Genomic DNA, 22,565 nt, shown 5'->3' with positions numbered 1-22,565 from the left:
CCTGGTATACACTGAAATTGCCGTCCCACAATACGGCAGTATGCCGCTGCAGGATCCAAAACGAAACAAAACGACGCGGACCATCGATAAGGTGGAATACGCTCCGTAATTTGGTTTTGTTTGCACTCCTGTAGCGTAATTTTATTTTTGTGAGGTGTTAATTCAAAAAACGATCAAATGTGTGTGAAACCTTATGGGACTTAACTGCTTAGGTCATCAGTCCCTAAGCCTACACACTACTTAACCTAAATTATCCTAAGGACAAACACACACACCCATGCCTGAGGGAGGTCTCGAACGTCCGCCGGGACCAGTCGCACAGTCCATGACTGCAGCGCTCGAGACCGCTCAGCTAATTCCGCGCGCCGGCCGGAGTGGCCTAGGCGCTACAGTCTGGAACCGGGCGACCGCTCTGGTCGCAGGTTCGAATCCTGCCTCGGGCATGGATGTTTGTGATGTCCTTAGGTTAGGTTTAATAAGTTCTAAGTTCTAGGCGACTGATGACCTCAGAAGTTAAGTCACATAGTGCTCAGAGCCATTTGAACCGTTTTTAAATCCCGCGCGGCAGGTGTTAACTAAAACTATACAAATGACGGGTGCAGGTCTTTACATTAGTCGCCACTTCGGGGACTTGCGCGACGGTGGGGATGAAATGATGATGATTAGGACAACGCAACACCCAGTCCCTGAGCGGAGAAAATCTCCGACCCAGGCAGGAATCGCACCCGGGCCCTTAGGGTTGCCATTCGGTCGCGCTTACCACTCAGCTACCGGGGACGGAAACCAGATGGCAGTTATAAGAGTCAAGGGGCACGAAAGGGAAGCAGTGGTTGGGAAGGGAGTGAGACAGAGTTGTAGCCTCTCTGCGATGTTATTCAATCTGCATATTGAGCAAGCAGTAAAGGAAACAAATGAAAAATTCGGAGAAGGTATTAAAATCCATGGAGAAGAAATAAAAACTTTGAGGTTCGCCGATGACATTGTAATTCTGTCAGAGACACCAAAGGACTTGGAAGAGCAGTTGAACGGAATGGACAGTGTCTTGAAAGGAGGATATAAGATGAACATCAACAAAAGCAAAACGAGGATAATGGAATGTAGTCGAATTAAGTCGGGTGATGCTGAGGGAATTAGATTAGGAAATGAGACACTTAAAATAGTAAAGGAGTTTTGCTATTTGGGGAGCAAAATAACTGATGATGGTCGTAGTAGAGAGGATATAAAATGTAGGCAGGCAATGGCAAGGAAAGCGTTTCTGAAGAAGAGAAATTTTTTAACATCGAGTATTGATTTAAGTGTCAGGAAGTCGTTTCTGAAAGTATTTGTATGGAGCGTAGCCATGTATGGAAGTGAAACATGGACGATAAATAATTTAGACAAGAAGAGAATAGAAGCTTTCGAAATGTGGTGCTACAGAAGAATGCTGAAGATTAGATGGGTAGATCAAATAACTAATGAGGAGGTATAGAATAGAATTGGGGAGAAGAGGAGTTTGTGGCACAACTTGACAAGAAGAAGGGACCGGTTGGTAGCACATGTTCTGAGGCATCAAGGGATCACCAATTTAGTATTGGAGGGCAGCGTGGAGGTTAAAAATCGTAGAGGGAGACCAAGAGATGAATACACTAAGCAGATTCAGAAGGATGTAGGCTGCAGTAGGTACTGGGAGATGAAGCAGCTTGCACAGGATAGAGTAGCATGGAGAGCTGCATCAAACCAGTCTCAGGACTGAAGACCACAACAACAACAACAAGTACCTGGTGGATCCCCCATTTACGTTCGATGATGAGGTGCTAGTCCAGAACATGGAGAGCCTCGACAATTCTGTTGGTGTGTAAGGGAGAATTTAAAGTAGACTGGGGTGAGAGTGAGAATTTGGATCGAGGAGGGAGACGTGCCAGGGTGATACGGCCAGTTGCGTGAACTACTGTGCCAAGGTGGCTTAGTGGCTAACGTACGTGCCTAATAAGCAGGAGACCCGTGTTCGATTCCCGGCCTTGGTACAAATATTCACTCGGCGCTTCAGTCTATAAACACAAAATTAAAACCGTGTGAGTGCCACTGGTGGAGTGGGAAGTGGTGCCCTTGAGAGTACTCACTGTGTCCTCGCTGCAGCGACCTGAGCGCGCAGGCGGCGGGCGGCGGCACGAGCAGCGACACGGCGCCCACCACCAGCACCCACCGCATCCTCATGCCTGCAACACAGACGCAGCAGTCACTCTCACCTGTAAGGCTGACACTACGTCCGGTTCAGTTTTCCTGCAAAAATTGTGTGTGCCAACTTACGCAATAGCGCATAAACAGTTTGTGACATTTTGGGACTGCATTGTTAAAATTTATAGACTATTGAGTAATTTAATGTACAAGGTAACATAATACAGGGTGCGTCAAAAAAAAAGTATACACACTTTGAACTGTCATAGACAATTTATTTCCCGTTCTACAAGGTTAAATATCTGTGAGAAAGTAATGTTATGTTTCTTCAACAGGTGGCAGCAGTGGCAAGGAAGTAACTGCAACATGGTGGACGTGCGTTTGAGTTTTGAAGCGCGGAAGCAGATAATTAAGTGGTACTGGAAGTTTGAGAATGTAGCTGCGGTTCGAAGACAGTGGAGAAGTGAGTATGGTACAGAACCACCTTAAAGGTTAACACTTACACTTCTGCGAGACAAATTCGAAATTCGTGAAACAGTGTGTGATGTGCATAAAAGTCGATCCGAGCGACCTCGTACAGCTACAAGTGATCATTCCACAACTGCGGTCTTGAAACTGTTTCAGCGTTCGCCTCAAAAATCTTCAAGGCAAGCGGCACGTGAGAGTAATGTAAGTGCTAGTAGTATACTACGCATTCTGAAGAAAGGCAAGTTTCGTGTGTACATTCCAAGGCTGGTGCAACAGCTAAGTGACGACGATCTAGATCGAATTTTGTGAATGGTTTCAGGAGATGGTGAGACGTGAACCGGGATTAATGGGTAGCATAATTTGGTCGGATGAAGCCCAATTCAAACTCAATGGAACTGTCAATAGGCACAATTGTGTGTACTGGGCTGAAGATAATCCTCACATTACAGTTAAATAGGCTGTGGATTTGCCTTGTGTTAATGTGTGGTGAGGTACGTCTGCAAGGGGACTCATTGGGCCTTTCCGCTTTGAAGGTACTGTACTGGAGAAACGTACCTAACAATGCTTGCTGACTTCATATTCCCTGCCATTCGTGCATTATACGGTAATGATGCGTTTTATTTCCAACAAGATAGCGCCCCGCCGCACTATCATAGGGACGTACGAGCATTTCTGGATCACAATGTGCCAGGCCAGTGGATAGGACGCAGAGGACCAATCGAGTTTCCTGCATGCTCTCCAGACCTCACGCCACTGGATTTCTTCTTATGGGGCACAGTAAAAGATGAGGTGTACAAACGTAAACCACGTAACCTGGACACACTTTGGAATGAGATTCAGGCGGTGTGCGCAGAAATCTCATTGGACACTTTGCTACGATGTACGGAATCAGTGGTGACTCGTACTCAGAAATGTATTGATGCTGAAGGCCACCAGTTTGAACATTAATCACATTTGCAAAGTACATTTATTTTTCCAATTGGACTTTAAGCTTTCCATTTCCAGAAATTTAACATTGTAGAACGGGAAATAAATTTTCTATGACGCTTCAAAGAGTGTATACATTTTTTGACGCACCCTGTGTATTACAATACACGGACGAAAAAAGCGGAGCACCAAAAATTAGTTAAGGGGTGTAGGACGCCAAACGGGCCGACTTGGAGCAGGAGAGGCACGAGAGGACATTTTAATTCCAGCTGTCCATACTTTTACAAATAAATTCATAAAACTTTGTCAGCATGACCAGGAAGGATTCAGGATTCTCACTCATAGCAGTGGAAGTTCAAACACATAATAGAATAAATTTTTTATGCTTGTAAAATATCAGCTTTTTTTTACTTATTATTGGCTGCATTTGTTGCTATAGGTACACTTTTCTTCATAAATAACAGAGATTGTTCGATGAATTTTGCGCAGCATACAAACCATACTTACAGGTGTATGAAACTCTAGAATTTTCCAAATTTATTAAAATCTGTGGTAAAAATTGAGGTAATTAACTATAAGAGTTGAGTTTTTTTCTAAACATGGAGTTTAAAATGCAACAGCTCATTCATTTTTTCATAAATTAAATAAATTCTAGAGTTTCATATACCTGTAAATATGGTTTGTGTGCTGTGCAAAATTCATCGAAGAATCTCTCTTACTTACGATGAAAAGTGTACCTATAGCAACAAACGCAGCCAGTAGTAAATGAAAAAAAAAATTCTGAAATTTCACTTGTAAAAAAAATTATTTTGTTATGTTTTTGAACTTCCACTACTATGAGTGTGAATCCTGAATCCCTGCTAGTCATGCTGACAAAGTTATACGAATTTATTTGTAAAAGTATGGACAGCTGGAATTAAAATGTCATCATATTTCGGCAATACATTTGTACATAGGTAACACATTTAAGTGATTAACATCGCAAGATCACATGTTAATGTTGGGTTTGGCTGTTAGGGGAAGGAGAGCAGACAGCGAAGTGATTGTTCTCATCGGATTAGGGAAGGACGGGGAAGGAAGTCAGGCGTGCCCTTTCAAAGGAAACATCTCGATATTTGCCTGGAGAGATTTAGGGAAATCACGGAAAACGTAAATCAGGATGGCCGGACGTGGGATTGAACAGTCGTCCTCCCGAATGGGAGTCCAGTGTGCTAGCTACTGGGCCACCTCGCTCAGTCACATGTTAATGTAACCACGAGTCAAGTCACTGCAAATGTGAAATGCTGGTACATTAATAACACATGTAGCCGCGAGAATGTTGAATGCAAGCATACAAAACGGCATGCATTATGTTGTACAGGTGCCGGATGTCAGTTTGTGAGATGGAGTTCCATGCCTGTTGCAATTGGTCGCTCAATACGAGGCGGTTAATGCTGTTTGTGCCCCAGAAGTTACGCTTGTTTCTGTTGAAGCTCACATACCGCAGTTGTAACCCAACACTCTCTACAGGGCGTCGACATGTTGCCTTGGCCTGCTCGATCACCAGAACTGTCTCCAATCGGGAACATATGGGACATCATCGGACGACAAGTTCAGCATGAGCCACAAACAGCATTAACCGCCTCGTATTGAGCGACCAATTGCAACAGGCATGGAACTCCATCTCACAAACTGACATCCGGCACCTGTACAACATAATGCATGCCGTTTTGCATGCTTGCATTCAACATTCTCGCGGCTTCATGTGTTATTAATGTACCAGCATAATAGGTCCGCTGCTTTTCACGATTTACATAAACGATCTGGTTGATGGTACTGACAGCGGTCTTAGACTGTTTGCCGATGATGCTGTAGTCTACAGGAAAGTAGTATCACACGAAAGTTGTGAACAAGTCAATGAGGATTTGCAGAAAATAAATGCGTGGTATAATGACTGGCAGTTATCTCTCAATATTAGTAAGTATTACCTACTGCGTATAACAAGGCGAAAATCCCCATTAATGTACGAATACAAAATAAATGCCCAGAATTTGGAAGCGGCAACATCCGTCAAGTATATTGGTGTGTCTATTCGAAATGATCTCAAATGGAATGATCAGATTACACAAGTAACGGGTAAGGCGAACTCTATATTGCGGTTTACTGGTAGAATGCTGAAGCGATGCAGTCCTTCAACAAAGCTTACATTACGTTAGTTCGTCCAGTCTTAGAGTATTGTTCCTCTGTATGGGACCCTTGCCAGTTGGGTCTGATTCAAGAGATTGAGAAGGTCCAAAGAAGAGCGGCAAGGTTCGTGACTGGTACATTTAGCCATCGCGAGAGCGTTGCAAATCTCATAGAAAGTTTGAAGTGGGACACACTTGCATATAGACGGCGTGCTAAACGGAAAGGACTACTCACTAAATTCCGAAATCCGATCTTCACCGAGGATGTAGAGCAACATTATTACCACCAACTTTCAAATCGCGCAATGATCACCATTCAAAGATAAGGGAAATTAGAGCTCGTACTGAGGGGTTCAGATAGTCGTTTTTCCCCCGCGCTTTCCGCGAGTGGAACAAAGGGGGTAAATTAAAACTTTGGCGCGAATTGTGCCCACTTGCCACACACCGCTTGGTGGCTAGCGGAGTATATCTGTAGATGTACATATAGAGCGTTATCCTGTTGGAAAGCACCCCCTAAGATCCTCTTCATAAATGGCACCACAGCAAGGCGAATCACCCAACTAACATACAAATTCTTAGTTAGAGGGTGTGGGATAGCCACAACATTGCTCCTGCTGTCATACGAAATCGCATCCCAGGCGACAATTCCAGCTGTAGATCCAGTGGTGTAGCACGCAGACAGGTTGGTTACAGGCCCTCAAGTGGCCTCCTTCTAACCACCACACGGCCATAACTGCCACCGAAGCAGAACCTGAGCTGTCCGCAACGTCAGCCTTCCAATGAACTCGCGCTTGACACCAATTAAGTCGAAAATGGCGTTGGTTTGCGGTGGAATGCACGCTACAGGGCATGTGGCTCGGAGCTGTCCCTGATGTAACCGATTTGTAACAATTCGTTGTGTCACTGTGGTGCCAACTGCTGCCCAAAAGCTGCTGCAGACGCAGTACGATGCGCCAGAGCCGCATACCGAACTCGATGTTGTTCCCTCTAGGTAGTGACATGTGGCCGCGCGGAGCCCGGTCTTCTTGCGACCATACATTTTCGTGGCTACCGCTGCCAGTAATGTTGCACAGTGGCTACATTCCTGCCAGATCTTCCTGCAGTATGTCAGAGGGAACATCCAGCTTTTCGTAGTCCTATTACACAACCTTGTTCAAAGTCAGTGAGGTGTTGATAATGGGGTCTTTGTCGCGTTAAAGGCATTCTAATGCACCGCATCCAATCCCAAAGATCAATAACGTTCACGACCGTTACCAGCCTGTATTTAAAGCAAACCTCATTTACATCCACACAGTCGCGCCACTGGCGACTGGCACGAAATCTGAATAGACTTTCATATCACACAACTCCTTCTTGGTGTTTTTTCCGCCAGTCTGTAATAACTGGTCGCTCTGGAGCGTTATAGGTGGTGCAGAACTGCTCCAGGCAGTCATAGGAGTCTCCGCCGCCATTCGCGACAGTGAAGTGGTGTGTGCGCGACAGAATCAGCGCCATAACATGGCTTGATGCGAAGACGTGGCACAGTGGTAGGAATGAGTTACCTTCTTTGACAAGTCTCATATCGTGTATGAAGTTATCAGATATTAGAGTAACAACGACGACTGTCTGTAAGGTACGGTGTGTCACTAGCAGCCGAGTAACACGAACTGAGAACGGAGATCGTAGAAATGCCATAACCCACAGAGCGCAAAGGCGGATGCCACGCCTTGTCAGTGGCAATAGGTTTCAAACCTGACCTGAACTGTTGCTGTTAGTAAACGCTGAGCCATCTCAACCAGTTTCCGAGCGAGCTTTGTTAAGGGAACTAAATGCGATGGACATCTCTAGAAGGCGCAAAAATGCCATTGCCCAAAACGACCCATTTCATTTTTGGAACACAACCTACGACCAGCTCGGAGACAGAAGTGATATCACTTTCTGCAGGACCTGATCATCATTTTGCAGGACAATGCTCAAGCACGTACAGTGCAAGCTGTTACTGATTTGCTTGACTGATGAGGTGCTAAGTGCTGTACCATCTAATGCACTCCCCTGGCTCAAGCCCTCGTCAGTTCAACTCGATTTCTAAAGTGAAGGGAACACTTCACGGCATTCACTTCAAAACTGCTACAAATTCGTCGGGCAATAGACAGCGCCGCTAGAACTGTCAACACAACTGGCACTGCTAAGAGTATCATACGACCTCCACATCGCTGACAACGGGTTATACACAATGCTGGTGACTACTTTGAAGGTCAGTAAAACTTTGAAACATATATCTATTTTGTACGAGCTGTAAATAAATAGTTGCCACTATTAAAGTTCCAACCCTCGTATGAAACAGAAGTGATATCCGGCGTCCCCCAAGAAGTGTTATAGGCCCACTGCTGCTCCTAATCTACATAAACGATTTAGGAGCAACCTTCTTAAATTTTTTGCGGATGATGCTGTCATCTATCTTCTAGTAAAGTCATCAGAAGATCAAAACCAACTGCAAAATGACTTAGACACGATGTCTGAATGGTGCGAAAATTGACAATTGTCTTTCAATAAGGAAATCTGTGATGTCATCCACACGAGAACAAAAAGAAATCCGTTAAATTTCGATTAAACGACAAATCACACAAATCTAAACACTTTCAATTCGACTGAATACCTAGGAGCTACAGTTAGGAACAATTTATAAGTTTTCTTTTGTATTTGATTGTGACGGACGTCACATGACATCCGTTGAAATCCGTTATTGATCTCTTCACTCAGTTTTTTTATTACAGAGATCAGCCAGCTCCCTGAACGAACACACTGAGCTACCGTGCCGATACAAATCGCATTTACCCGACGGCGACTGACAGCTTCCCGTCAATCTAGCGTGACTCATTAGAGGACAGGACTGAGGTTAGCACGACGTCTGCTTCTGTATACAAAAGTTAGCGCCACACGAAACAAAACTCTGCACAACAAAGACTATAGATAATGAAGAAAACAGTTCCACTGTAGACAGTACTGCTTGCTGAGATAAGGTCGGTAGCCATCCGCAACGAGAGATTGCGGTAGTGTTGTCGATAAAGTTTTGGTGCGTACTAGGTTATTACGTAGTTTGTCATGTAGTCACGTTCGTTGGACGGCTTGCAGCTACTGTTTGTCTGTGTCTAAAAGAAGCTGCAAGCCGTCCAACAAACGTGAGTACATGATAAGCTATGTAACAATCTAGTACACACCAAAACTGTATCCAAAACTCTACCGCAACCACAATTGTACAACGCAGACATATATAAATTCAAGTTATCGTATTTATTTACTGACAGCTACTAATACAGTTGCACATAACATGATGTATGCCGAGAAACACGACAAGAAAACGATCGGAAACAGCGGCAACAATCGTAAAAACCATACTGTGACGTACAGTAAATAAAGTATTATGAAATTATTCGCAGAAAAGAATGTTTGGAACCAAATAGTGAATATGTAATAATGTTTTACAATGTTTATAATTATGCTATTTTTGCATTCTTTAGAATCAAAGAATCCATTTATGATATCGATATTGTCGCTGAAACTAATTCGGGGCCGTGCGGGATTAGCCGAGCGCTCATGTACTGCAGTCATGTTAATGTGCGGCTGGTCCCCCGCGGAGGTTCGAATCCTCCCTCGGGCATGGGTGTGTGTGTGTGTGTGTTTGTCCTTCGGATGGTTTTGGTTAAGTAGTGTGTAACCTTAGGGACTGATGACCTTAGCAGTTAAGTCCCATAAGATTTCACACACATTTGAACATTTTTGAACTAATTTGGGAGTAAATAAACAAATAACAAAAGTGTTTTGCATCAAGGCGGACCCACATACAGTAGGTATGAAACGAAGACACCACATTTGTTGTTCTTTAGGTTGCATAAGGATCATGAGAGGTGTGAACAAACCTTACACATCTATTTAACTGAGATTCTCTTGTAATCCACGGACATTTTACTGAAGAATAACGTTTCGTTTTCAGAACAGCTGGTTGATAGTAAATACCAGACGATACGATCTGTTGCAGGAAAGGCTGGTAGATCTACACATTAATATCAACTTTTGTTCGCTATGCTTCGGACAAAACCAGTTCGTGGAGGTATAAAACAGGAAATATGCATGGAATGCCTCATTATATTATTTAATGTATTGTGTATACGACGACAACTGTAACTGAAGAGAAAACTACCGCCGGCCTCTGTGGCCGAGCGGTTCATTCCAGAGCCGCGCTGCTGCTGCAGTCGCAGGTTCTAATCCTGCCTCGGGCATGGATGTGTGTGATGTCCTTAGGTTAGTTAGGTTTAAGTAGTTCTAAGTCTAGGAGACTGATGACCTCAGATGTTGGGTTCCATAGTGCTTAGAGCCATTTAAACCATTTTTGAGAAAGTTACCGCCGACCGGGTTGGCCGAGCGGTTCTAGGCGCTACAATCTGGAACCGCGCGACCACTACGGTTGTAGGTTCGAATCCTGCCTCGGGAATGGATGTGTGTGATGTCCTTAGGTTAGTTAGGTTTAAGTAGTTCTAAGTTCTAGGGGACTGACGACCACAGCAGTTAAGTCCCATAGTGCTCAGAGCCATTTGAACCATTTTTTGAGAAAGCTACCACACAGGCGTGAAAATCGACAAAACAGTTTTCCGGCTCAAAACAATCCAGTTCCGCAGTTGTTGCTGCATCGGGGTCATAAACGTCAGAATTTTTCAGTGCAGTCTTCTTTTGAAGAATAAGTAATTATTTCTTTGAAAAAAAAATTCTGTTTGAAAGTCGTGAAGTGGAAGAAAAATCAAATTGTTGTTTTTTACTAATGTGTGGGACGCAAAAATATTATAACTCTGCCGTAGATAAAGTAGAATAAGAATTAAATAATACGTTATCGTTACGGCGCATAAGACGTTAACTGACAATGAAGTGTTTCTCCAGCTGTCTAGCAATAATAACACACAGCTGTGAGTGTTGCGACTGTGTATGTCAGACTTCTGCAGCACTTTCACTTACTCGAGAAGTCAGTGCCGGCGTAAATATGAGGACGAGGTGCTTCTGGAGTTGATAGAACGCCGCCCGCTGATGGAAACGCAGTAGCCGCCGTACAAAACGAGGAGCGCGCTGCAGCAGTAAACGGCCCGTTTGCGGCGCTCCCCATTAGCGGCATCGCGGCCGGCGATCGCCCCGGCGCCACGGCGGCTGCCTATTCTCCAACAGCACCGGCCAATGGAGGCGCCGGCTGCGGTCATCCGCGCAAATAGCGACTCTTCGTGGGAGGGAAGAAAGTTCCCACATCCTCCACTGATTGCTTGAACCCCACCGTAAAGCCTGCGCTCGTCGCGTACCTTTCCGCGGCCTACTGACACGTAAATGGGATATTTCTCGTGCACGCCATCGTCTCTCTTCGTAGAGGTAAGTGTACCTACCTTCCAGAAAGCTGTTGTGAGCGAACGCTCCTTTCCTGAACTGAGAATGTACGGTCAAGACACTTTGAACTCTACAATCGCGAAAGCCAGGGTAAGTTCGTCGTAGGATTAGAATTCATGGCGAATGGATATCACTGATGAGGCTCGCTGATGACACTGAAATCCTGAGTGAAATTAAGGAGGAATTGTAGGATCTTTTGAACAGAACGAAAAATCAAATGAGCTCAGTATATGGTTAGAGAGTATACCAAAAAAGGACAGAAGCACTGGGGAGAAGTGGAAATGAGATTTACGACAGACTTAACATCAAAATGGTGACCAGAAAATGGCCGAATAGAAGAAATTCTACTGCTTTAAAGTTAAAACACGGCACGGTAGACGAAGGAAGCATGACATGAGAAGCAGACTAGCACAGGTAACGGGGCTACTCCTCGCTAAAAGAAGTCTAATAGTGTCAAAGCTAAGAGAAGTCTAGCAGCATCAGACATTGGCCTTTATTTAAGGAAAGTATTTCCGAGAACTTGCGTCTGGGAAAGAAGGTAATGTAAGCGTTTGAGACGTGGTGTCAGAGAACATTGAAAATTAAATGAACTTATGATACAGCGTGGTCCATTGATAGCGACCGGGCCAAATATCTCACGAAATAAGCATCAAACGAAAAAAGTACAAAGAACGAAACTCGTCTAGTTTGAAGGGGGAAACCAGATGGCGCTATGGTTGGCCGGCTAGATGGCGCTGCCGTAGGTCAAACGGATATCAACTGCGGTTATTTTTAAAAATATAAATCCTCATTTTTTATTACATATTCGTGTAGTAATTAAAGAAATATGAATGTTTTAGTTGGACCACTTTTTTCGATTTGTGATAGATGGCGCTGTAGTAGTCGTACGTGGTATCACGTAACATTCCGCCAGTGCGGACGGTATTTGCTTCGTGATACATTACCCGTGATAAAATGGACCGTTTACTAATTGCGGAAAAGGTCGATATCGTGTTGATGTATGGCTATTGTGATCAAAATGCCCAACGGGCGTGTGCTTTGTATGCTGCTTGGTATCCTGGACGACATCATCCAAGTGTCCGGACCGTTCGCCGGATAGTTAGGTTATTTAAGGAAACAGGAAGTGTTCAGCCACATGTGAAACGTCAACCACGACCTGCAACAAATGATGATGCCCAAGTAGGTATTTTAGCTGCTGTCGCGGCTAATCCGCACATCAGTAGCAGACAAATTGCGCGAGAATCGGGAATCTCAAAAACGTCGGTGTTGAGAATGCTACATCAACATCGACTGCTCCCGTACCATATTTCTATGCACCAGTAATTGCATGGCGACGGCTTTGAAAGTCGTGTACAGTTCTGCCACTGGGCACAAGAGAAATTACGAGACAATGACAGATTTTTGCACGCGTTCTATTTAGCGACGAAGCGTCATTCACCAACAGCGGTAACGTAAACCTGCATAATATGCACTATTGGGCAACGGAAAATCCACGATGGCTGCGACAAGTGGAACATCAGGCACCTTGGTGGGTTACAGTATGTTGAGGCATTATGGGAGGAAGGACAATTGGCCCCCATTTTATCGATGGCAATCTAAATGGTGCAATGTATGCAGATTTCCTACGTAATGTTCTACCGATGTTACTACAAGATGTTTCACTGCATGACAGATTGGCGATGTACTTCCAACATGATGGATGTCCGGCACATAGCTCGCGTGCGGTTGATGCGGTATTGAATAGCATACTTCATGACAGGTGGATTGGTCGTCGAAGCACCATACCATGGCCCGCACGTTCACCAGATCTGACGTCCCCGGATTTCTTTCTGTGGGGAAAGTTGAAGGATATTTGCTGTCGTGATCCACCGACAACGCCTGACAACATGAGTCAGCGCTCTGTCAATGCATGTGCGAACATTACGGAAGGCGAACTACTCACTGTTGAGAGGAATGTCGTTACACGTATTGCCAAATGCGTTCAGGTTGACGGACATCATTTTGAGCATTTATTGCATTAATGTGGTATTTACAGGTAATCACGCTGTAACAGCATGCGTTCTCAGAAATGATAAGTTCACAAAGGTACATGTATCACATTGGAACAACCTAAATAAAATGTTCAAACGTATCTACGTTCTGAATTTTTATTTAAGAAACCTACCTTTTACCAACTGTCCGTCTAAAATTGTGAGCCATACGTTTGTGACTATTACAGCGCCATCTATCACAAAGCGAAAAAAGTGGTCCAACTAAAACATTCGTATTTCTTTACGTACTACACGAATATGTAATAATAAATGGGGGTTCCTATTTAAGAAAACGCAGTTGATATCCGTTTGACCTATGGCAGCGCCATCTAGCGGGCCGACCGTTAGGCCATCTGGTTTCCCCCTTCAAGCTAGACAAGTTCGTTCTTTGTAGTTTTTTCGTTTGACGCTTATTTCGTGAGATATTTGGCCCGTATGCTATCAATGGATCACCCTACATATGCAACGAGGTCTCTGCAGAATCTACATTTGCTGACTTTGCAAACTACTGTGAAGAAGGGACAGTACGGTATGGCATATATTAAGACATATTTCCATAGCACTAGAAAGAGCAGTGGAGGACAAAAATCATAGGACTACACAGGTATGGAAAAAGATACATCAGACAATTAATGGTGCTGGTTAAATGCTATTCCGAGATGAATAGATTGACATAGGACAGGAAATCGTAATGAGCTGAATCAAATCAGTTAGAAGACTGATGAAAAAAAAAGCCGTTGCTGCTGGGGTCAATTCTTACAGTAACGTTCTCAAAGTTCGAATTAGTTTTCAATCCCTAGCTAAAAAAGAATTTATACTTCAGCTCGAGAATGGAAGTACTAATTCAAGCTGATGGATGAATTCGCTCATGGTCCTCGAAATTACACCGCACCTTATTTAAGGAAGGTATTTCGTTACTATCGTGTACTATGCGGATCACGTATGACAATGGAAACAAATTACTTCCTGGAAATGAAGAAGTTTCTCAAAAGAAATAAAAAATAAAATAAAATTGATGTTATTAATGTAAACAAACTTTTCAACAACTCCACGGAGATACTGATCACTGATAAATTGCTCTAATATCATTACACAGCACAGCTATTCTTGATTGACGCTATGCAGCAAAAGGAGATACAAGTAAAAGCTCTTCTCGCGGCTCCTGCTCTAATATACTTCTACGTCTGCTAAACAAGACCATTTTTGCTGTAATTATCAGTCTGTCGACTCATGAGACAAGCTCCCGTGCCTTCGTGTCACACAAGATGTTAAAACATCAGTTTTTCTTTGTTGTTATCTCCGACAGAAGACGGGGTAAAACACCACTCGACCATCCAATTTTACGTTCGCCCTGGTTCAGTACATCAGTTGAGACAACTGCAGGGAACTGGCTATTTCCTTCTCCGTCCTTTCCCAACTCGAGCACGTGCACCATCACCAACGACGTCCTCAACTACGGGATGTTAAATCCTGATCATCGTCCCTTCAGGTTTGGTGTGACGTTACTGAGGTTAATTGAAATTGTGTGTACATCATTTCTTTAATATTTTTTAAATTGACTTAAGTTTCCCCTAAATCAGTGCTCTATGCCAGAGCAGGAGAACATTTCTTTTTAGGAGTGGCAAAAGGTCTGTTCGGTGCTCATCAACAGTCTTATAAACACTGTCGCTCAGACGCGAGGTAATGCTGAAAGTTCCAGCCACAACAATACATCGTATTATGAACTATTAACTGCAGCTGCTTCTTAGCTGAATTTGCCTCTCGTGTATTGAGTCGTATAGATGCGATTACAGGGCGTCTATGTGTCCTATTGCACTTTCCTGTATATATAGGTGTAATATACTACGAAACACATTACAGTGAGTTAAAAGATTACCGCTGCGAAAAGAGAAATTTTTTGTGGTTATCCTTCGTTACTTTCGTTAGAATAAGTCTTTTCAACGAAGACTGCTAGTTGCCGTCGTTCTATGCTTGCAAAGAGACGAAAACACGCGTTAAAAAGGAAAAGTGCATACACAATCACATCCTTTAGGGCATTCCGGGGAAGACAGTACAAAAAGTCCGGGAACTCTACAGTGGATCCCAAGTTTGATTTGTTCTGTTGTCATACACATTTTATGCAGTTCTAAAGTCGCGTAAAATATTTTGTTAGTAACAGCCGACCGTGGTCGAAAAATGACCTGACACACACTCATGTGAGAAACTATTACAACAATCAGCTGCAGAAACTCACTTTTTCACTGCTGAGGCGAGAATCAAAAGGCGTGTATCCTCGTCTCATGATATCTATCGCAATTATAGCACGTCTTAAGACGAAGAGCGCAGGTACTTGCATTCCAGGTTTTGCTATTGAACGTTTTCCTAATGTTACTAGGGTGTAATTTGTATAAGTGTTGATCAGTTGGATTGTTTATAATGGACGTAATTCTAAAAGAACGCACTGAATTCATTTCATTGCTTTCGATTTTACAGCACGCCACAAAAATTCGGTTTTGCAATTGTTGTGAAGTTAGGAAATACGTTAATGGAAAGTTTTGCTTTAACTACTTTTCTGGATTGTGTAGCGGCAAAGAGAAAACTAAACTATGTCATTGCAGAGTATTGTTTAGTGGTCATTTATCGCGACTTACACAGCAACTGATGTCATGCGCACCGAAAGAGTAAGCTGCAACCTTTGGACGGAATAATCTTTGGATGCAAACTGTTCAATGCATCAAGCGACCACTCGAGATGTTTTAAGGCACAAACACCTCAAGAAATTTAACAGTAGCGACGTTCAGCATGGTACAGTATGTGTGGACAACTAGGAGCGAAATCAGTATTGCTCAGAAATGACATGTTAAAAGCTGCTGCAATTCGCACTGCGTTTTCGTGCCATCGAGCATGTAGATTTGTGTTAAAACTGCAAGCAGTTACTCACACTTCAATATTTACACTTCTAGTGATACAGAGTGTCATCTCTCCGTAGATTTGCACAAGCGTCAGAGTGCCTACTTCCTATAGCACCAGACGTTATGAGTTAACAGTATCACATATCGCTCATAATTTTTTCCCGAGAATCGAGTTGCACTAGCTCTCTTTGTTTCAGTAAAAACTATTTTCTGGTCAAAAACTGTTTGTGTAGTATTATGCTTGATTTGAGGGAGTTGTAAATTTCCGGTTGTAAGCAATGTAAATTCAGTTTCAGTGGTTTTGTAGGTTATCTGTGGGTGTATATACAAATTGGCTTGTTAGTGGGCTAGTGGTTAGCGTTAGTGGCTTCTGAGACGGATGTTCCGAGTTCTATTCAAGGTGACGACCTCGTGCGGTTTCGTGGTGAAACATGTTTATACTTGGCATCAACTGAGAGCTGTAATTTCAGATAAGCGATTTAGGTAGAAAAGAGGGCACTGTCCTATAAACAACAGAGGTACTGTTGCATTGGGTACGTACTTACGTTCGTACGTACAATATGCATGAAATACATTGTGATATCACAGTCACCAGCGGATGCATCAGAACAAAAGATAATCGAATTCCGACTGTCTTATTCCGGAATTGTGGCACAATCATTGCTTGCAGACAATTTAAAGGGAGCTGGAAGAAAGAAACATAGCGTGCCGGTTCAGTCACACTGGTTTGTGGAGATGACTAGTACGTTCGCATAGTACAACAGCAGGCAACTCGAAAAGATTCTCATAATTTATTACAGTGAACGTAAATATTATACGGAACATGCTTGGATTAAAAAGTATTGGAAACTGTAATACGAATGGTATTTAACTAGTTCTAATATCCTACGAACGACTTACTGTTTTTCTATATCACACACAACAATAAATGGTTCAAATGGATGTAAGCACTATGGGACTTAACATCTGAGGTCATCAGTCCCCTAGACTTAGAACTACTTAAACCTAACTAACCTAAGGACATCACACACATCCATGCCCCAGCCGGGATTGAAACCTGCGACCGTTGCAGAAGCGCGGTTCCAGACTGAAGCGCCTAGAACTGCTCGGTCACAGCGGCCGACTTCCACAGAACATTCAAGAAAACAAATAAAATACGAATCGTATAATATCACTTAGACAGTTGTAAATTCCGCCACTTCGCGTCTCATATTTATTAATGACTGCAGAAAATGTATGATAAGCAATGTATGATTAAGCAATGTAACGAGTCGAATAAAATATTTTAAGGGAGATAATATTGATACTGGAAACTGAATTGCACTGTGAAACATAGTTGCATATAAAAGGAAGAGTTAGATTGGTGCCAGGAATCGAAACCTAGAGTCCTGCTGGTCACTCTATAGTTGCAATACAAAGAGTGAGTATGCTTAAGACCATTACTCTGTAGCTTTGAACACTTGTATAGCACGGTGCTAAAAATAAGTAACTCCCATCGACGGGCTAACAACAGCGCACAGTCTGCTACAGAGTGAAAAAATCGTCCCAGAAACAACTTCTGGGCTGTGGCTAAGCGATTTTTCCGTGATGGCCTTTGTAAAGAGAGTGCTTTTTCAGCGAGATAAACGGGAGAGCTTGTTTTATTGGAGAGTAGGGAACAGGTATTCGAAGCATTGCCAGAATTAAAGTCCCGATGGGTGAGGATGGAGAGGGGGGAGGGGAGGGGTCAGAAGTCGTGCATGAGTCAAGGAGTGATAGCCGAACACCAGGTTTTAATTGGTCAGATGTATGTACCGCCTCTGCAGTAAGGTGCGCACTGCACACTAAGAAACCAAATAATAAAATAAAAACACAGTACAATTTGTCAGGAAGCTTTACAAGTGCGCGTACTCCATTTGAAACTTGCAACGAAAACATGAAACCTATTACACGTCCCAATCGTAATTTAAAGTCGAGTAAAAGCCTTTGCTTCAAGGAAAAAAGTACAAAAATTATAAGATAAGGCGAAAATAAAATAACCTGGTTACAAAAATTTCTTTTTCGCTCCTTGGCTTTAATAGTCTCGCGACCTCCTTTAAGTTCTTTAGGACAGAATGACATTTTTATTTTGGAGCGTTATGACATTTTCTCTTTCTTTTGAATCCAGATGAATCAGCCTCGCATGAAGCGAATCAAATCACAAACAAGTCGGTTTGTTTCCCGTTACAAACAAGATGATTTTTAGAGAATAATGGAGTACCGGTTTTTCTTTCTGTTTTACTATCCCTGTTAATACATGTCTGTAAAACGAATATCGCACTAGAGTAATCTGAGATCGCTCAATCGAAGTGGCACGTAAATTTCCGCTTTAACAATGATCTTCTCTGTAGCGGGAAACAAATCGACACTTTGCGTTGACATTGGGCATCACATGAAACATATGAAGAGAATCGTTTATTCGGGTCGACTTCATCTATAAATTTCAAAAGTGAAACTTGCAAATATCTGCCGAAATTCCAGAAAAAATGTACCTGACGACTGTTAGGAGAGATCCCTGTAGCCTTGAAACAATGTTCCTAGATACGCTCTTGATATATGTCTAAAATTACTCTTATGTCTGAAGATTTCACTCTGTCAAAAATGACATGCTGCATTCTGTTTGCTAGGAACTGTTTAAACCAGTCACAAACCTGAAGTGATATTTCGTGCGGTCGCATTTTTTTCATTAGATTATGTGCGAAACTATATCGAATGCCTCCCCGAAGTCAACGAATACGGCATTAAGTTGGGCGTCTTCTGGGTGTTGTGAGCTAGCTGGGTTTCACGCGACTGTCGTTCGTAGAATCCATGTCGGTTCCAAGAGAGGAGATTTTTCAGCCTGCAGAAAGGCCTTAATACATAAGCATAACACGTCTTCCAAAATTCTTCAAGAGACGCGTCAGTGATATTTGTATTTGCCCGTTCGACGAATCTTCTGGGAAACGGGAATAACCTGAGCGTTGGAACAGTTCGTTCATCTTCTTACCTACAATAGACTGCTTCTAGAAGAGGCGCAATTTCTTTCGTGTACCTATTGAGCAGAACAAACGTTGTCTTTACAAACTGACTTCCTGCTGCATTTATTCAGAGTTGTTTTTAGAGTAAGTTCATGAAACGAACGACTTGAGCGGTACGAAGCTACCTGGAAAAAGAGATACTGTGTACCGATCAGAGAGCGTCCGGGACCAGGACCGTACATGGAATCTACTCGTAAAATAGATCCTAAGGCTGAACCTTTGGTTGAGGTCCCACTTTAGCGACAGTCCGATAAAACAGCATTTTAGAACAGTTTCCAAATAAAAAGCTTAATTAATTGAATAAAATTTTGCAGTAAAAATTATAATTTAATGAATTGATGACATTAAAGACGAAAAGAATTGAAATCATTATGGACACACAGGAAGATTTATAAACGTCGCAGTGAATAACTACTTTTTTTGAAAAAGAACAGAAATTTGAGATTCAGATTCATGCAAAAATTTGAGCTTCCGTGTTAAAAATGACGTAACTATAATCATAAGTATTTTATTAGACATACGCCAGATAAAAGAAATTTAAGAACTAAGAAAATTTTACTTACATTAAATTCATATACAGTCCTTTACCACAACATATGGTTGACAAACAAAGTTACATGGAAATGGTTTTCCGCAGCTTCAAGCGTTCAAGAATCCGCAAGTGGAGACAGGAAGTAAAAAGGTTTATAGGTTCTGGTTTGGATGAAATGAGGTATGAAAGGACCCGACTTTCGGATAAATGTAAGTCTCTTTAAATCTACAAAATTCCCTTATCCGTTCTTTCAAAAGTCCAAAATATTTTTCCACTGAAGTGCAACGTGTTAGACTGACTGAGTACCTTGTGAATTTTACACGAGGGAGTGCGTGCTTTACGAAGTGAGTGTTGACTTAATTCATAACAGCTGTCCATTGAAAACTTCACCCTCATAAGCCAATATATACGTATACTTTTTACAATTAAGACATCACTATGACTCTCTCAAGGCAGCCAAATGGCTTGTCACTTGGGGCTAACGATGTCTTGTCACTTTGGCGGTAACTATACCTCTATTAAGATATCCAAATGGCTTTTCAGTTTGTGAGCAACTATGAGAGTATTAAGGGAGCCAAAAGTCATAATCATTTCAGACAAAGGCTACTTCTCTTAGGGAGCAAAAATTGTTACTGTCGTAGTTAGTACGAAGACTGGTTTGATGCAGCTCTCTGCTCTTATATATCCTGTGTAAACTTCTTCTTCTCTAACTACTTGATCCACATACATTTGAATCTACTTGCGGTATTCATGCCTACGTATCCCTTTACAATTTCTACTCCCTACCCCTCTACCCCTATCCACACCATTACCAAATTGACGTTTCCCTGATGCCTTAGGATGTGTCTGTCAACCGATTCCTACTTTCAGTCAAGCTGTGCCATCACGTTTCGAAACCTATTCTCTTCTTGTCTCAACACATTTTTGTATGTGTTCCTCCTCCGTTCAACGCTACACTCAAGAAAAATATCTCCAGAAAAGACTGCCTAGCGTTCAAATTTATATCGGATACAAGCGAAGTCCTGCTTCTCAGCTTTTGGGCTCTGAGCACTATGCGACTTAACTTCCGAGGTCATCAGTCGCCTAGAACTTAGAAATGAGTAAACCTAACTAACCTAAGGACATCACACACATCCATGCCCGAGGCAGGATTCAAACCTGCGACCGTAGCGGTCACGTGGTTCCAGACTGAAGCGCCTAGAACCTCTCGGCCACACCGGCCTGCACTTCCCTTTCATGACTGTCGATTCCTACAACTGCAATCTTGGTCCTGTTCAGGTTGTGGATAACCTTTCGTTCCTTTTTACTTTAGCCCTGCTACCTCCAGGATTAAAAGATGCTAGTGTAGTCAACATTGACAAACTGCCTATTGGCTTAAGCCTCGGGTTCTTCGGCCGACGTTCATCTCATGATTTTTCTGACGTTTCGCCAGTACGAGTGGCTGGCATTGTCAAAGCTTCACCCTCCATTGCCGGTGGTGAGCTGGAGCCGAGCTCGCGGCCGCAGACTATTTGTACCTGGCGCGCCAACGTCCGAGGGCTTCTCCACGGTCATTTCCGGTGCGGTTTTCCTCTTGCTACCCGCGACGGTCGTTCGCTGCAGTACGGGAAGCCAGGATCTGTTTACCTTAAGGCTTTCCTCTTTCTTGTTGAAACTGTTCGCGTGTTTTTTTATTTCTACAGCTTCTCTGAACAAGCGCGTGTGATAGTGCTTCTCTACAGCCAAAACATCCGTGTCGGCGAATTTTATTACGTGGTTGGCCTCATTCAGTGCTTGCTCTGCCACGGCCGTTTTCTCCACCTACCCCAACCTGCAATGTCGCTTATGATCTTTGATCCTGGTGTTAATTGATCGTCCAGTCATTCCGGCATAAACTTTTCCGCATGTGCATGGTATACGGTATATTCCCGACATTGCAAGTGGGTCTCTTTTCTCCTTCGCCGATCTAAGACACTCTTTGATCTTCCTTGTCGGTTTGAAAATCGTCTTTACGCCATGTTTGCGCAATATACGGCCGATTCTGTCCGTCACTCTGGGAATGTATGGCAGAAAGGCCGTACCCGACATTTCTTTTTCTGGTTCCTTACTTCGCCGAGTGTTTGGCTCTGTTACACTTCTAATGTAATTTGTGGAGTACCCATTGCTCCTCAGAACAGTTTCCAGGTGTTGCATTTCTCGTTTGAGGTGTTGCGGCTCGCATATTCGTCCTGCTCTCGTTACGAGCGTACTAATCATACCATTAAGAATCTCAACGCCGACAAGAGTATATTGGTACTGCCTGCCGATAAGGGGAATGCGACCGTCGTAATGAAGACCGAAGATTATGAGCAAAAGATCCGAGACCTATTAGATCCGACGACGTACCGAAAACTAAGCGCAGATCCGACGCAGCGTATCACTCGGAATACGAATCGATTAATCAAGGCGTCTTCTCTGCCGGCGAAAATACAGAGAAACCTGCGCAACACGGAAGCCCTACCACCTCGGCTGTATGGATTACTCAAGATCCATAAGAACAACGTTCCACTGAGACCGATCGTTAGCGCTCCTGGCTCACCAACGTATAAACTGGCAAAACACTTGGCCTCTCTGCTCCAGCCACACGTGGGGAAGACCGACACATACATTAAGGACTCAGGACATTTCATTGAGAAGCTGAAGAAACTGAAACTTGCACCAAACGACATCCTGGTCAGCTTGTTCCTAGATTGGAAGGAAATAAACATGACCAACTTCGGAGGAGCTCGACGAACTTCGTCGATGACGACATCTACAACAGTGATGACGACGAACACGAGGCAACTACTGCCTCTTTCAAAAGTTGGAAGTCACTAGTAATAAGATAGAGAAAATTCGTGTCTACCTATCTGAAGGTAGCGAAGTGCCTCGACACCTATGGAATGACAACCGTAAATTAGCCAAACCCGTCGTCACTTTGGAACAGGCTCCTTTGTGGATCAAGTCCC

At 43.2% G+C, this 22,565-nt stretch overlaps 1 protein-coding gene across 1 annotated transcript in view; it reads right to left on the bottom strand.

Annotated features, from left to right (window-relative positions):
- Positions 1-22,565, bottom strand: part of LOC124799851 (serine proteinase stubble) — a 711,707-nt gene that overhangs the window by 225,661 nt on the left and 463,481 nt on the right. Inside the window, exon 2 of the mRNA XM_047262951.1 lies at positions 2,100-2,195. Within this exon, the coding sequence (XP_047118907.1) occupies positions 2,100-2,193 (94 nt within the window). The 5' untranslated portion in view covers positions 2,194-2,195. The remainder of the gene's footprint in view (positions 1-2,099; positions 2,196-22,565) is intronic.

This window comes from Schistocerca piceifrons, chromosome 1 (assembly GCF_021461385.2).
Source record: "Schistocerca piceifrons isolate TAMUIC-IGC-003096 chromosome 1, iqSchPice1.1, whole genome shotgun sequence".
In the NCBI taxonomy this organism is placed as follows: Eukaryota; Metazoa; Arthropoda; class Insecta; order Orthoptera; family Acrididae; genus Schistocerca; species Schistocerca piceifrons.
The sequence above is the reverse complement of the archived record's forward strand: the minus strand, read 5'-3'. Positions and strand labels throughout refer to the sequence as shown.